We start from the raw sequence: 18,184 nt of genomic DNA, 5'->3' as shown, positions 1-18,184 counted from the left end.
GCCTTCCTCTAGAATATAGTTATCTGTATAATTTAAATAAAAAATGAGGGAATGATGTTATGGCTACTCAATGACCACACAATGACCAAATGGTGAGGTATTTGGCACAATTTTTTTTACTCAAGGTGAGCTTTTAATATTTCCAATCAAAAGGGATTGAACGCATTTCCACAATTGCTCCTGTTATGTTTATTTACAAAAGTCATACATGCGATAGATAGTCAAAATGGCCAAATTGGTTTCAAAATTTTGATAATGTGCTATTAGTCATATCATATTGATATCAATAATTGATAAAATACATCTTATTAACAATACGGAGCGACAACAACACTTGAATCCTCTTTGATACATGCAAATGTGATTGGTCATTGTCGGGACCAAAAGCGACCAAAATGACCACTAGCTCATAAATGGTCATTAAGACTAATATATTTGGAATCATTAATCTACATTAATCTAGAAAAGTGTCTTAATAACATGTAAATGATGCTAAAGTGTCTCATTCATGAATTTACTGCCCCATATATGTGAGGTTTCCATAAATATTTACTGTGTGGTCATGGTGGCTAAAATCATGTAAATGACCACAGTGCCATGGTCAAACAACCTTATGTATGCACGATGTAAAGGATTTTATCACAATTATGACACTCTTCACCGATTATTGGTAGCTCATGCTGATAATGATACTGACCAGCATTTGAGCCCTTTTTGACTCATCAAAGAATGCAAGGTCTCTCTCTTAGCTGATCTTTCCACTAATTGGAGATTCCTAGGGTCCATGGTCACTGGTCAATATTGATGAAAACGTGGTCAAAATGACCACAGGGTCCAATAGTTATGGTCTGTGTGGAATAATTTCATTGATTTCCACCAAGAAGCTTTCAAACTTCCCCATTTAACAATAATTGATGCTAATATTAACGCAATCCAAAATTTCTCCTCACCATGTTCGATATCACCTGAATTAACATACACAATCGGCAGGGCTGGCCGGGGGGTCAAGGTGGCCAAAATGACCAAGGTAGTCAACTTTGGGGATGCTCAATTTTAAGGATTCATTCACCAGTGTTGGGTATTAAGCACACCCTTGTTAAGATTCTGGTAACATTCGAAGTATTTCTGGATAAATTGAACTGATGTTATTGGCCATTTTATGTGCAGTTTATTATACAAATGTATGCAAAACTGCGTGAATGGTCAGTTGTGACTAAAGTACGCCAAGTAACCCTCATAGGTCAAAACTGATGGAATAAACTGCATTAGGTCAAAATACTTTTGAGATGTTCAATTTCAAGGATTAATACACCAATGTTAGGTGTCACAGTATGCCCTTGTAACGATTCTGGTAACATTCAAAGTATTTTTGGATAAATTGAACTGATGTCATTGGTCATTTTAAGGGTCATAAGTGGCCAAAATGACCTTAAACTGTTAAATAGGGTCATTTAGACTGATACATTTGGAATCAGCATAAAATTTTACACATGAAGGACATTTAAATGCATTCTCATTTTATAAGGGAATAAGAAAAAACATGCTGAAGACCTCAATTTCCTGCCTATTTGAAGGGTTAATAATGCAAATTGCGCGAATGGTCAGTTATGTCTAAAGTACCCAAAATGACCCTCATAGGTAAAAACTGATGGAATAAATTACATGAGGTTGATGGTTATGATCCAGCGCACATTTTGAAAATAAATGTGGATTTCTAAAAACATCCAGTCGAAGCTCTGATTAATATTTGTAACACATTTCGGCCAAAAAATCATGAAAATTGTCATTTTTTGGCCAAATTATGGCCAAAATGACCACTGCTATTGTGATTTTGGCAAATGAAAGCACTTTATTTAGAATCTGTGTGCATTTCTACTTAAGATAGACCCTTTTAATTGCATGTGGCTACAAAAGCAGTCTGTTAATGGACCATTTTCCAAAGAGTGGTCAAAATGGTCATTTTTGGCCAAAATTTTGCCAAAATGACCAAAATGGCGTGAGTACGGTCAATAAGAGTGGCATTTTTGGAATCAGCGTACAATTTTACCCCGGATAAGCTTGTCAAACCTTCCCCACCAAAAATTCTGAATAAAGCCCCCTGGCTCCTAGACTAGTAATATGATCTGATGCCAACTGAAAAATTACTTCTATTACTACATAATAGAGCCACTTTTTAAATCGAGCCGTAGAACATATACATGTAAGTGGAAACTATATAGGTATTAATAGTTTCGCAAACGAAACCGACTCGAAACCGACCGATGGAATGCCTTTGGAAATTATCGGTCGGGGCTCGTCGCGGAGGTGCTGTGGCCGAGTGGTCTAAGGCGCCTGGATATACATAAAAAAGTCTAGGGTTCGATCTCCGGCTGTGGCATCTGTGCCCGTGAGCAGGGCATTTAATTTCCAATGCTATTTTATCTTGCTTTCAAATAAATGGAAATGCTACATCCATTATTGGTAACTAGGTGTGAACTTGTGTCATTAAAAAAGACTTCCGATCAAACACAACTCTAAAAATCAAACCCATCTTGACATTTAATCAATCAATAGCGCACATATGGGACCTACACTTGATATTTTGACTTGCGTTTAAACGCAATTCTGTGAGTTTCATCCAACGAGCGTAGAGGTCAGCTCCCCTTTGCAGTATTGATTTTGGTTTGCTGCGTGAGATGAAGTGTCAAGCGCATGTGCCATACCGCTCAATTCTATTCACACCAGAATTTTATCAATTGAAACCCCCCCCAAAAAAAAAAAGTAACAAACAAACAAAGAGCTCACTTAATTCAATAGGTGAATCCACAATATTACCACTTTTGATATAAATGGGTATCTTGTTTGCGCTGATTTTCCTTTGTGATAATGAGAAAAAACTCAACAGGGGCTACCTTTCATTTTCGATTGACACACTCTTGCAAAGAGACCCCCAAAATAAATGTTAAAACAATCTTTCAAGCGCTTCAAACGATTTAAAATGTGAAAGTAGCCGGAGATTCAAACCAAGAAGATTCTTTGACTGGAGTTCCAACAGGCAACAAATTTATTCAAGCAGCTGTTCATTTCTAAAGAAACACAAAAGAAAGAATGGAAGTAAGGACCTTTTTGATAGTCCGCCTTCGAAGCCGCCAGTTTCAGCGAGAAATGAGAGGAGTGAAATTTTACGAATATCCATTTCTATAAATTTTCCATCTTTCATATTAATAAGCAAACTGAAATATTGAACGCATTACAATATATCAATAATCAAGCACTATTACGCCGAGATACATGTATTTGCCCAGATTATATCAATTAACCTTTAATTAGTAAAAAAGTAAGAATTTGAAGTTTACTGAAACCAGATTTTAACCCTTTTCCGATCGTTTGCGGCGAATGAAAATTTCAAATGTGGTCGTTTGTTATTCATTATTGTATATGCCAGATAGGTGCCCGTGCATGCCCAGTTGAGCAAATTTGAGACATATTTCAGGACATATTGCAGAGTTTATTAAATCATGTGCTACACATATAACCAGACCAAGATGCAGCGAAAAAGTAATTATCACAATATAGCATTTATCTCTTTATACATGACCTATAGCTGCGGAGTCATGCGGAAATCATTTGTCTACAAAATTGCAAGAGGTGTTGAGCAAAGTGCATGCCTGACATACTTTCTGCTGGCGGTTTTTAGCCTTGTTCAAAGGGATCTTATTTGTTGTTACTCCATCTCATTGAAACCTCCTTGTTCAATCTCATGTGCAGCAATGACAATGTACCAGAGAATCACCACGAATCGGCAAAATCTATAGGTTTCATTCATTATCTCAATTTTTTTTTATTTTCGACTATACCATGTATACCAAGCCATGGATACATTTTAAAATTTTAATCAACTCTTAATCCAAGTGTATGTAAACGAATTAGACAACTAGAAACCTGTATTCAAAGCCGAGTGTGGTGCTTTACAAAGATGTGGTAGGCCTGTGAAAGATAACTTTAAAAAAATCGCGCTTCATTTTGACTCACGGAATGTGTAATTGTAATACTTACTGATGCTTTTCGAGTCCAGCTAATAGTCCCGTAATTAAATATGACATAAGTTGACTCGCCGTCTGTTCCGATCAGTAGTTGGAAAGTATTTTTCTGTTTTATAGGAAAAACAAAGGAGAAAGAAATCTATTTCATTAATATTATATTGAAATGAATTGGTTTTTCTATGAAGTGACTACATTCTAGTTTATCATCTACGCAATTAAAGGCATGGTCCGGGTTGAAAGTATTTATAGCTTAATGAATAGAATAGAATTCACTGAGCAAAATTCCATAAAATTTCATCGAAATCGGATAACAAATAACAAAGTATTCGAATTTTAAAGATTAGTGATATTTTGTAAAAACAGTCGCAATGAATATTCATTAGGTGGGCTGATGATGTCACATCTCCACTTGTTCTTTTGTATTTTGTTATATGAAATTAGGTTTATTCAATTTTTTTCCTCCAAGAACTAGAAAAATTGGATTGTCAACTGATTTAGTGCATTAGATATTTATTGCATTATAAGGGAGACATACATGTATTATTCACACAAGTATGAAATAATGAAAAAAAATATGATTTTATGTAAGAACATAAGAAAACGGAAAGTGGAGAAGTGACATCATCAGCCCACCTAATGAATATTCATGACGACTGTTTTCACAAAATATTGCTAAACTTTAAACTTCAATAAATTTATTATTTGTTATCCGATTTTCATGAAATTTTCGGCGTTTTGATCAGTGAATTCTACTCTATGTATTAAGATATAAATATTTTCAGCCCGGACCATTCCTTTAGAGTTTGGGTTACACCCAATCTTATTCTCTCGATTATTCTCTCGAGCCAGTTTGGTTTCAGACCAAACCACTCGTGTGAAACGGCTCTTCTTTGTATGATAGATTAATGGTCTCGTAACGTCGACAATAGGAAAATGAATGGGCTTATCTTCCTCGATTTACGTCGAGCATTCGACACTATGAACCATGAACTCCTTTTAGATAAATTAGCAATGTATAGTTGTAGTGCAAGTAGTCTTAAATGGTTTCACTCGTATCTTGCTCATCGCAAACAGTATGTTTCTGTAGAAAATAATAAGTCGACAATTAAAGATATCAATATAGGTCTTCCCAAGGGTCGGTACTTGGCCCACTAATGTTTGTTTTATTTATAAATGACCTACCAAAGAGTATTCCAAATCAAACTGTGTTCATGTATGCCGATAATACGACCATTTCTGTATCAGGCACATCTAAACACGACATTGAAACACAGCTTAATGAAATAATGAAGCGAACACATGAATGGTTAATTCGAAACAAGCTTATTCGCAATGTCGATAAGACTGAAGCCAGCCTGACACTTGCACGATTTTGTGTCACGCATTGGCACGACTCAAGTCGTGCCAGTGCGCAAACTAGTCGTGAACTGGCGTGAAGTGTGCGTAAACACGTCGTGACACGTCGTGACTGCGTGCCATGTCGGGACGAGAATTTTGAAATGTTCAAAATTTTGGTCACGACAAAATTTAGCGACCGGGTCGTGAACTATGCGCAAACTGTTCGTGAACTCGTCGGGACGATGCGGGAGGATGCGTGCCAGTGCGTGGCAGTGCGCGCCATGCCACGACTGTCACGAATAGTTCACGAACAGCTCACGTCGTGTTCACGAATAGTTCAGCACGACACCGTCCGAATTGCGCAAACTCGTCGTGCCAATGCGGGAAGTGCGTAAACTATGCGCAAACTATGCGTGAACTCGTCGTGCCAGTTCGTGTCAATGTGGACACTGACGGGCACGCATTCGTGAACTATTCGTGAACTCGTCGTGAACTTGTCGTGAACTATGCGTGAACAAGTCGTAAACAGTGCGGGAGCCTCCCAGTTCGTGCCCCAAAATGGCACGACTTGCCACGACAAAATCGTGACCAAAAGTCGTGCAAGTGTCAGCCTGGCATAAGACAATGTTACTTGTTTAGGGATCCATTAAGAGTGTACATATCTCACCATAGTCATATAAATGCGAGTTTTGTTATTGTGATTTTGTTAAAATTACATCACACATGAAGCACTTGTAGTCATTGTAATCATGATTAATAACATACGCATCTCACTAATCGAATATTGCGAGCGCAAAGCGCGAGATCAAAATTAAGAAAATTTCAGACCTGAAGAGGGGCATTTTATTGCTTGTTGAAGGAATTTACGAAGACCATACGCATTTCGCTAACCAACTAATGCGAGCACGAAGCGCGAGCTGAAAATATTTGATATTCAGATCAGAAAAGGGGGCATTTCAACGACTGAGTCTAGGAATTCATAAAGAGCAGACATATCTCACCAATCCACTAATGCGAACGTAAGCACGGAAGGAAATATTTTATATTAAGACCTTAAATTGGGACAATCACTTTAAGTAGTCATGAAAAAGAAGTATACTTTTTTACATAAAACAATAAAATATCGAAATGAGAGGAAATATATTTTATGTATACTGACTTGAAAACTGGAGTTTTAAAACAACATGATTATACATCTCGTTTAACAGACAGTGCGAGTACCAGGAATAATGAAGAGATATAGGGTCTTTTTAATAGCAAATTATGTTTCATAAAGTTATGAAAAAAATATTTCTTATGTAATATAACCTATTATTGTACATAATAGAGTATACAAGGGCATGGCGCCCATTTTGAATATCAGGAAAATAAATGTTTAGTCAAAAATTATTTTTTCAGAGAGTATTTCACTCCTGCTACAGAATTTAATGCATTTCATAGCCAATGTGCAGGCAATTTTAGGATTTTCATGGGTAATTTGCATATTTTGGCGGCCATATTCGATTTTGCCAATTTGCGGAAAATGCCCAAGGTTACACGAGTGGCATCATTCAGATTCGTAATCAGCACCCTCGAATTGACAAGAAACCATACCAAAAAATTGTATATATAAAAAACAAGGTTATGCCCCTTTCTATCCTGGACTATATCGGCAACCACATATCCTGTAAATGTCCAAACAACTGTGTTTTTTCAGCTTAGCGCGCCACGTTTGCACACCCAGTTTCTAGAGCTCAGCTTGCGACAGCGCTCCGCAGGCATGGCTGCCTGATGACTCTCCCAGGGTTTCGGCGATTGACTGCATAATTTCAGTGTATTTTTCTTCAAAATGTGGAAGTTGAACGATCCATCATTCTCTTGATATCATTTTAAGTTGTTACATGTATCTACACTGTGGGTTCCATATTGGTTCTCACACACATAAGAACATTTTTAATCATTCAAGAGCAAGGGTGCAAATGTTGCACCCTCAAGGCGCCCCATCGGTTCGTGGCGTGATGCTACGATCCTCCGGCCGAGCATTGGCTCCTTGCGCGCTCACTATCACGTCGGTCTATGCTGTGGCCTAGTTTGTACGGGTACGTCCACTGAAATCGAAACTGTGTTAATCATTGTAAGAACGCGAAACTGAACGAGCGGCGTCACCACTTCCGGTGAACTAGTACTTCGTATGTTGCAGTCCCAGAGAAACGAAAATACGATTGTCATGCATAGTACTGTTTCAGTTTGTATTTGCGAGGCAGTGCTTTGATTGACAACTCACCAAGGACACAATATCGCCTTTTCGCTCAGGAATTTGAATTCAAATCAGTTTTCGAGTGAACGTGTGAATGGTACGATGATTCTGAAGAAGAATTGCAATCTTCGTTACACAAGATTCTCTTGTGAAAAGGCCCATAGAAATCCGGAGTATAATCCGGCGTGTGTGTGTGTATTTTGAGTTTTGGACAGACGTGTATCACCGGGATCATGTATGATTATTTACGTCTGGGACCGACCTTTAACGTCACCATCCGAAAGACGTGATCAGGGCTCGAACCTCCGCATCAATTTGTAACTTCCCCACAGCTTCGATTACAGGCGCACGCCACAACGCCCAGTGTGGCTCCGGCCACGGAGCATTCTCTTTTATACAACACATACAAAGATCCCTGACAGCTGATTGGATGAATGGGCGTCACATGACATTCAGGGGAATCATCTATAGTACGTTAAGATATGAAAGCACGCTGAAGTAAATGAGCCAGCGCTGCAAATAGATCCCAGGGCACGCTGAACCCATGGACATGCCCAATACAGCTGTACACGCACATACGTAATTACTTTTTTTCGTATCTCCGACCGCGCTGCGCGTGCACGTTGCAAAGCTGAACACAATGCGCGTACGTACGTAGACAAGTTGGCTGCGTACCTATAGACGAAAACGAGCTTTAAATAGTGCAGTTTTGGTTTTATCTCGTTCAGCTGTTACTAGTATTGCAGAGTTTAATTTAGGGCTTTAAATTCTTTTTGCTAATTTCAACTTTCATTATCCCGAGGTTTAGGCCTACCCTAGACTATCCTAAAAGATTCTTCCAACTAAAAATCGGATATTTATGAAACTAAATTCGAGAGTTTGTTTATTCTTGAAGATTGACTTGGTCTTGGAAAAGTTTTGTGTAATGAGTTTGAAATGGATTTTCTTCTGGATTTTATATGGAATTCGTTCACAAATTGGACTTCATGGATCTATCTATGACTTTATGGATTTGTGTTGGAAGCATTTGACTCTACTGGGATTACTGGAGTAAATCTACTGTCAGTACTGACGCTCAAAAGACAACATCGTAAGCAAAAAAAAAGAGCTAACACGTTAGCCATAGTCTATCTTAACTTGAATATTTGTATATTGATTATCTTCCATTAACATAATGGAAATGCAATAGGCATTTTGGGAAAAGCATGAGCAGTATGTGCACATGTTTCTGTAATGAACCCCTCCCCTCCCCCAGTAAAGTAACCATCATTCAGAGATCCGGGGGGGACAGGGGGCGATCGCCCCACCAATAAAAATGTTTGGGGCAAACATATCGTTTTGTCCCCCCCAAAAAAAAAAATTATAATAATAATAATAATTACGCATGTGCAAAAATAAAATAAAACTCTGAAGTTATCGCAAGCGAGATTGAGATACACAACTCGTTCTTTATTCAAAATCGTGCTCAAAATGTCCGCTTGTAATGGACCCCTCCCCTCCCTCCAGTAAAGTAACTATCATTCAGAAGGCGTGGATCTGGGGGTGGGCGGGGGCGATCGCACCACCAATGAAAATATTGGGGGGGCAAACATATCGTTTTGCCCCCCCCCCTCCTCCCCCAAAAATGATAATACTAATTCCGCATGTGCAAAAATAAAATTGTAGAATAACACAGAAATTAGGAAGCGAGATTAAAATACCCAACTCGTTCTTTATATAAAATTCTCAAAATGTCCGCTTTTCAGATTGGACTACAAAAAATTTCAGCTCGCGCTTCGCGATCGCATCATTTCTGTAGCAAAACCCCATACTTTTCATGATTTAATAGGTGAATAGAATGTCTCGTTTTAAGTTCGAAACCTCAAAAGAACTCCCACTTCGATTTGGTTGGATATATATCTTGTTCTTTATTTAAAACGTCCCTTAAACTGTCAAAATTTTTAGTTCGCGCTCGCATCTATTGGGTGCGTCGTTGGCTAGTAGTTCTGACTCTCTCCTTTGAAACAGACGGTCGTAGGTTCGAATCGTAGCCATGGCGTGTTTTCCTTCAAAAAGAAATTTATCCAAACTGTCCTGCACTCGACCCAGGTGAGGTGAATGGGTACCCGGCAGGAGAAATTCTTTAAATGCACTGATTGCCGGTGATGGCAGCTCGAGCTTAAGTCGGGGTGATAATAGCAGCGATTGGGATCCTCTGGCAAAAAACGCTTTATAAATCCAGCTATTTTTATTTTTATTGTTCTTTTAGATACACATCTTAGTCATTGGTACCATGCATATCAAGCTTTCAGGTCAGAATATAAAGAAACGTCAGCTTGCTCGCGGCACTCACACTATCTGTGAAAGATACATGTATGTATCCTTCTTATGAGTTACTACAAACAGTCCTAAACAGGTACCTTTTTCCTGTTTCCAGGTCAGCTCACTAAAAAGTTTTAGCTCGCGCTTCGCACTTGCATTAATCATGTTATTTTTTTGTTGTTGAGATACATGCATGTGTCTCTTTCTCATGAGTCATATAAATAGGCCTATGTGTGTGAGGAGCGTTTGTACGTAATGTGTGTTCAAGCACCTTTAGAACGTTGATTCATGATTTTGCCCCCCCCCCCGCCCATCCCCATCTGAAAAATGGATCGATGCCCCTGCTATTATTCAATGCTACTAATGCATATTCATTTTTTTTCTTTAACATGTTTAAGCAGGTTACGTCCTTGAAAAAGATATGATTGATTTCTTTCGGATGACATTTATCCCTTATTTTCAGAAGTAAGAAGTGATTTTACTCACCTCACAGGTTGGTATAGCGAAACATTTATTTTCAGGTACATCTTCCCATGTCACGACTACTATTGTGAGCAATGACTGACCAATAAACTCAGGGGTAGCTTCTAGAATTGCCTGTTCAGCTTGAGCACATGTTGTTGCGTCAGTACCCTGCTCTGATTTCCTGGATATCAATTGGAAATAGTGGGAATATAATCAGTATATTGGAGCGTTGTGGCCCAGTGGATTAGTCTTCGGACTTTGAAACAGAGGGTCGTGGGTTCGAATCCCAGCCATGGCGTAATTTCCTTCAGCAAGAAACTGTTCCACAATGTGCTGCACTCAACCCAGGTGAGGTAAATGGGTACCGGTAGGAAGTAATTCCTTAAAAAGCTGTGTGCGCTATAAGCGCCTAGTTTAGCAGGTTAATATAGGAGCGCCTTGCGCACCGAACAATGTGCGCAATATAAATACCCTACATGTATATTATTATTATTGATATTTAATTAATCAATTCAATTTTAAATGGGGTCACGGGTGCTAATGGGTGGTTTCCATATCCTGTGAACCGAATGATGATGAAAAAATATTTTTTTTAAAGTAAAAACCGATTTTTTCATATGATTTTTTTAAATAACTCCTAATTGCCTATTTAGTTCATCTCTTTGTGTGGAATTTAATGGTGCACAATTTGTGTTTCTAAATGATCTTCCTCTCGCGCTTCGCGTTCGCATCAATATTTTTTGGTTATATACCTATACTGTTCATGATTTAAGGTCGGAATGTCAGATATTTTCAGCTCCCGCTTCGCGCTCGCATTATTTATTCTTTGAAATATGTATCGTCGTAAGGCCAGAACGCATATTCATCTTGTTACATACGCATCTTATTTAGGATCACCAAAATTGCCCAGAATGTTCAATTTTCATGACAAAATACATGAAACTTAAAAAAAATATAGCTCACACTTTTAAATAGGGCTTATGAGATTATCATACATTTGTTTTGTTTGTAAGAATAAAGCTAAGAAATGACTTTTAGGACATAAGCGTTTTGCCCCCCAAAAAAAAAAATAAAATAAAATAAAAAATAAATAAATAAATAAATAATTAAAAATGATAAAATCACGACCGAGAACAAAAATAGAAAAGGAAAGAAAAAAGGGTGAAATATCATAATATTTTCCAAATTATTGTCAAAATCTATCACGAACTTGGACTTTTGCAACAAAAATGTCAAAATTTTTGTTCGCTCGCTTTGCTCGCAACTTCTTATCAATTTTACGTGATACGCCATATCGAGCCCCCTCAAAAATGTTGGCTCATTACGCCACTGGTAAAACCCTTTTATTAAATAATAAACTAAAATCAACTTTGAGCGGCCGATCGGGAAAAAACGGGTAATCCCACTCGCGTTACGTTCTTCTCTTTACGGGTCCATGCTGCGATGCGCTGTACAGTGCGTTTCAGAAAAAAGTAATCCAAATCTAGAGAGCTGATATTTAAATCATATTTAACTTTGTGAAATTATTGTGCATAGATGTGACAGGGTATCTCATCAGCTTCCGATTGATACCCTATTTGTACCATTTTGGCTACTATACGCACGACCGAATCAATTGATGTTGAAGACAACAGGTGAAGATACCAAGTTTTTAAAAACTTGATGAAAGGTTATATGCTGATGTAAATACTTTCATCAATGCCTGAGCTGGCAAAAATCTTTTGATTGGACCTTTTTTCTTCCAAAGGAGTGTAAATAGGTGAATGTAGACCTAATTGCAAATGATTAACGAAGAGATCGTACAACATTGGACCAACCTTTTTGAGAGACAGGTTCGAGGAGAGTACATGCATCTTTGGTGGATTCAGGACAGCGCTCCTGTCCATCTTTCCAACGTTGCTCGAGATGACTTAGAGAGCTCTTTGGAACGACATCAAGTTGTCGCCCTCAAATATCATGAACATGAGGATATGTTGAAGGTTTGGGTGAATAAGATATCAATAATCATTTCAGGGGAATGTCTTGACTCTTCATTCGCAAAATTGCTTTGAATTTTTTTTTTCGTTCTATCAAGCGCACATTTTACCAACAATACCAAAACTTGGAAAAAAGCGGTACCTGCACCTGTTGTCTCTATTATCAATTGATTTGATCATGCATGGCGCAAATAGGGTATCATTGAGGATAAAAGGTGTTTCTGATATATAGTGCGTATAAAAATAAGTTTACGCTTTGAAAAAGCCCTGAGAATTAAAAAATATACAACAAGTGGGTAAATTTTTTCACATATTGGGGTTGAATCTCATCTATCCAATGAAAGTAAAAGATTTCACAGAATGTTACACTTGAGTGAGTACTGTCCATGTTTGTAAAGCTCGCGAAAATCTGTCTGCGCAGAAATACTCGTTTTCACGCTGTGTCAAAGGGAATGGCGAAATCAAACTTACCCTGCAAAACACTTTTCATATACATTTCCCTTAAATTTCTAGTCAATTGAAATAAAACGGATACATTCAAGCATTTTGTAACAATTTTGCCATCCAAATTGAAATTTCAACACTTAGTAAGCACAACCTTAATACCCTTTCTGTGCCAGGTGGATCTGAGGACAAAAGTGAATCTGAACAAAAGTTTAAATCAGACAACTACAGTATTTTTTCACTAAGGTTTTATCATTTAAAGTGGTTTTGCATTTCATTTTTCATTTAATACTTATTTCTCCACACTTTTCCCAAGCTTGACAATGATCTAACAAAATGGAAATCAAGCCTAAGCCATTTCATGTAAATCACAGCTCCATGTATAGCAAATATCGTCACGATGGTCTCGCTGTGTGGGGTGGGGCACTCTTTGAAGTAATTTGGGCAAGGAAACAAGTTAAAAAAGTAAGGATATATTCAAATAAGGTTTATTAGCTAACTTCATCGTTTTTTCATGATCATGGTCTGCTTTTATTCACATAACCATTTCAAAGTTTTTGCAAATCATTTTCACTTACTTTTCAAAAGTAAGTGGTGCTCACTCAAGCGGAGATATTTTTCGACAGTTATATTGTCATTTTGCTTAAATGAATCTGTACAAATGTTAAAATGTGGAAAAATATTCAAGATATTACAAATTTATATTTTATGTATAGTTTTTTAAATGATAACTTTTTGATACGCACTGTGTAGTAAGTCGCTTTAACTTTCTTAAAATTACATGGAGACGAAAGTATAGCCTTTCATCTATCTACTTTGTATAAAGAAGTGCTGGCATATTGAAACCTACATCTCTTGGGGCTGCCGGAGTCATCCTACCCCTTTTGCGTATTTTGCCCATTTCTTAAAAATTCACAATATTTGGGAGCCCCAATGAGGCAAAATACGTTTCCCCTTTGCAATAAACCACTTTTATTGTTTAGTAACCACTTGGAGATAACAAAATTAGATTTTCCTCAATCAGTTACATACAAAGAAGTGTTGGCACAGCAAAGCCTACCTCTCAGGGGAGTCACCCACCCCTTTTCCATATTTTGCCAATTTATGGAAAAATCTACTATTCGGAGGCTTCATTGATGCAGAAATAATTTTCTGATATATAGTAGGCCACTCTCAATGTCTTAAAACCACTTGGGGACGAACGTTTAGCCTTTCTTCTATCTACTTTATATAAAGGAGTGCTGGCAAATCGAACCTTACCCCCTCAGAGGGCTGCTAAATTCACCCACTCCTTTTTCGTATTTTGCCAATTAATGGGAAAATCTGCCAATTTGGACCCCCATTGAGGCCAAACTGTATTTCTGCTTTATAGCAAACCACATTCATTGTTTCTAAACCACTTGGAGATAAAAAATGTAGATTTTACTCTATCAGCTATAAAGAAACGCTGGTTCAGCAAAGCCTACCCCCTCAGGAGTTGCCGAAGTCTCCCAACCCTATTGCCTATTTTCCCTCTTTATTAAAAAGAATTGCGGTTTTCGCCTCCCTCCCCATTCAGGCAAAAAGACATTTCAATTTTATTATTTGAAATCACTTAAAGATGAAACAATTGGTTTCGTTTATCATGTTTATCACCTACATGTAAAAAACTGCTGGCATAACTAACCATTATGTTTATGCAAATTAGAACACTTTCCCCTATTCGGATTCTTTGGGACCTTTAGAATGGTTGTCTATGGACTTCAAATAAATGTTCTGCATTTGAATAAATTTTGTTGCAAGTTGTTCCAAGTGAAAAGTGTACTATGTAGAAAGCCTCTGCTTACGTAGTGATTGCGAAAATACACTACAATTGACTTCGGTTCCATTGAGCACGGCTCAAACTATGCGATCCGATATGCGACGTATGTTTTTTCGAGAAATCGCATTTTGCAATTATGTAAAAGTTCCAAGAAGTAAATTTGTTCTACATAAAGTTTGGTATGATGTAAGTAATACTGAAATCATATTGTTGCTTTGCCGCAAGCCCTGTAGTCGGAATAAAGTCAAAATCCACTTCAGGTCTCAGCCGATGATGACGTCATTACGATTTGAAATTGAATTTGTTTGTATTCATAAGGGGGGGGGGGGAGGCTCGAACAGTTTTCCTACCACTATTCTGAACACTGATCCGTAAAATTTTATTAATTGGAATGTCCATATAAAATGTTATCACAATTTCTTTGAAATTTGGATCGCAATGAATCGCATATGTAGTGTGAGCCGGGCTTAAGATTTGCTCCGGCGACAATTTGCTCGGCTGCACTTAAACCTAACCCTAAACATAATATAAAACCCTTTTGCCACACCAACCCTCATCTTAGACGAAATAAAGCCAAGAGCAATTGTCGCCGGTGCAAATGTTGTGTCACCATTGACTCGTGATTTGATACATCACCTGAAGTAAATGTTGCCTAATAATAGGTTATTAACATCGCCTGCAAATACTCCAAGGACTGGATTTCGTTGAGATGATGCGTCTCCAGCTTTTCGTAAAAATACCATACCATTGGCCGTAACCTTAATGTAAAAAAAAAACATTTCAGTCAAAATAACAACATTGACGTACAGATAGAGGGCCTTTGGGGGCTTGACACCGAAAAGTTTCACGAGGGCCAGAATTAAGAAAGGAAAATGTTATATTATTTTCTGAACATCTGAACAATGTGCCGAATCTATCCAAACATTTGAAAGTTTGAAGTTAGGGCCTTCAACTTTTGATCACTTGCTTCCCTTTTTGATAATCTTTTTAGCCTTTTGCCCCCCCCCCCCCTGTTTATGGACCCTCAAAACATTCGGCTCTTTGTGCTACGGAATGATAGTTTTTAAGGAGAGCGAGTTGAAATGCAAAACCACCCTTATCCCTTACTTTCACTCTCTCCTATTAACTGAAAGGAGCCATTGATTAAAGAGTTTTGTCTTAACTTAGATAACTATATCTTAAAGGGACACATGTTAGAAGAATCGAAATGACAAGTCGGAAGAGAAAAAGAGCAAACGTAATGACTTATAGTAGGTAAAATAGGATTTTTTTTTAATTTGATGATCATTAGAGAGGTATCCCAATAGACGTATCCCGTCACAGGCCTCTTCTTTTAGGCTATATGCCTTCTTCTTGAAACCAAACATATACATACATGTACTTATATTCTTCATGACAATTTGATTTTTGTATGAATTAATGTTGATGAAAAAAAATTGAAATGGTAAAAAATAAATGTTTATTTGAATTGAATTGAAAAATGAAAATTGATGAATTCTATTGCTTTAAATTAGAAAAAAAATGCGATAGTTACTTTCATCAACATAGCTTCCCATGTGCATTGCGGGCAACTGTTAAGGCCACTGCACCCGACGATTGGTCTTTCACTCGATTTCGTAACCATGGTAACGTTTGATGCAAATATTGATACATTGAACATCTTTCTGTGAAAGTTTCTAAATCATTATACAAATATTTCATGCTCAAGTCCGTCAATATACCCTCAATAAAAACAAAATCAATAACCAATAACAATGACGTCACAGCATTCTGGTATTCTTTTTTATTCGAACCTCAAAAATAAATATTATATTCATTCACTTATTTTCATTAACATACAAAAATACAGCATTACGCAATAGAAAAAGCTGGAATCACCTACGTCATTAGAATTAAGGGCTACTTTTTAAAGGAAGCTAAGAAACATTGTTTTCTAGCTGACGCAAATAAGGAAAAATATTTTGAATACTCCTAAATACAAAATATTAAAAGATGATTAAAGTAGTTTTTAAAAACTTTCGTAAACATCAGTTGAAACACTTATTGAATTAAAATTATGAAACATCTTTTTTGAAAAAAATAATTCATAAACAAACCATTCATTGAAAACCTCGAAGATATATTACTCTCTTTGGTATTTAAATTGTATTTACAGAGGAACAAAATTTATTAAAGGAAAATACCTCAAACCTAGGAAAACTCATACTTCCGAAGTGAAATGGATTGGTGAGGTCTTCAATTCTTGAGAAATCGTCAGCCGTAGGTAACAGCTCAGTATCCTCAAATTCAGGCGAACTTCCGTATGGAAGGAAGTATGCTAGAAAAGAAACAAAAACGAAGGAATGTTGTTGTTGTTTTAGGCAATCGAAATCATAAAAATCGAGCTATTTAATTGCTTCAATTCAAACATTTGGATAGATCGCACTGACGTTCCTAATTAAAGTGATAAGTCGTTTCACGTATATAACTCTAGCGTACAGAAGACATCGAAGTGACATGCTACAAGTCTTCAAGATACTACGGGGGATAAAAAGCCTTTCTAAAGCGCATAGAGACATGCTTTTATCATTGTTATAAGCGCTATACAAGCAAAATCATCATTATTAAAAACAATCTATCAGTCATTTTATGGTCAGTTTAATGGAGCCTCTTCCTTTTTGTGACTAGCGACCCTTATCTAGTATTATTAATACCGACCCTCATTGTTGATTATGACTAGCAATCCTTATGACTGGGGCGGGACCCCGAATCAACATCCTATGTTGCAGAAAGTCCGTCGTTGAACTGTTTTAAATCAAGCCTTGACAAATTTTGGTCAAAGAAGGACGATAACACTTCCCTGGTTTAACCATGTTGAAATATTTAATTGTCCATGCACTTTCACAACAACACAACGCTTAAGTGATTATTGTTGATCTGTAGAAACCGAGATCCAAAGGGGTCCCGATCCAAATACGTAAGTTTTAAATAACTTTATGCCCAATGTCATGGTATGATTTCCAGTGTATGAAATTATATTCGTGATTACTTAGGATTTTTTATGGAGATTCATTATAATAATCGTCTTAAAGAGGTGCAAAATGAAATTATACTTCCTCTACAGTGCGTATAAAAAACGGGACAGTTTTGAAGTCTATTAAAAAAACTGTTCCAAATCATTACATCTATATTTTTAAGGTTAATAGATGCTCTGAGATTGTATCTTTGAAACGTCATGAAACGTTTTTTTAGGGGTTCAAAAAGAGGCTTGCGCCAAAATGGTAGAAATTAGAAATTCGATGATTACAATCGTTTTATCATTTTTGCCATAATTTCATTTACAAATTTATATATTTACCTGAATTATATTTTTTCATTTTTACTTTTTTTACCTTGGAGTTTCCTTCATAAGTAACAAAAGAAGACTCTTTGTCAACCCAAGTACGAAGATTTCCATTATTAATTGGGAGAATTTGTAAATATTCAAATCTTTATATTACTAAGTATGTGAAACAAATAATGTTATGGTACCTATAAAAGACACGAATCCTATTTTCAAGTGTTTGTTGAAGCCTTCACCATGTTTAATTATCTGCTTGACAGGACAAACAGGAAACCGCAT

General features: G+C 37.0%; 1 protein-coding gene across 1 annotated transcript in view; it reads right to left on the bottom strand.

The window, feature by feature from the left end:
- Positions 1-18,184, bottom strand: part of LOC121430560 — a 27,275-nt gene extending 9,091 nt beyond the window's left edge. The window contains exons 1-4 of the mRNA XM_041627880.1: positions 18,142-18,184; positions 16,767-16,900; positions 15,220-15,341; positions 10,384-10,543 (exon numbers count right to left, since the gene is read on the bottom strand). Of these exons, the coding sequence (XP_041483814.1) occupies positions 10,384-10,543; positions 15,220-15,341; positions 16,767-16,900; positions 18,142-18,184 (459 nt within the window). The remainder of the gene's footprint in view (positions 1-10,383; positions 10,544-15,219; positions 15,342-16,766; positions 16,901-18,141) is intronic.

The sequence above is a fragment of the Lytechinus variegatus genome, chromosome 17, assembly GCF_018143015.1.
Source record: "Lytechinus variegatus isolate NC3 chromosome 17, Lvar_3.0, whole genome shotgun sequence".
NCBI lineage: Eukaryota > Metazoa > Echinodermata > Echinoidea > Temnopleuroida > Toxopneustidae > Lytechinus > Lytechinus variegatus.
The sequence above is the reverse complement of the archived record's forward strand: the minus strand, read 5'-3'. Positions and strand labels throughout refer to the sequence as shown.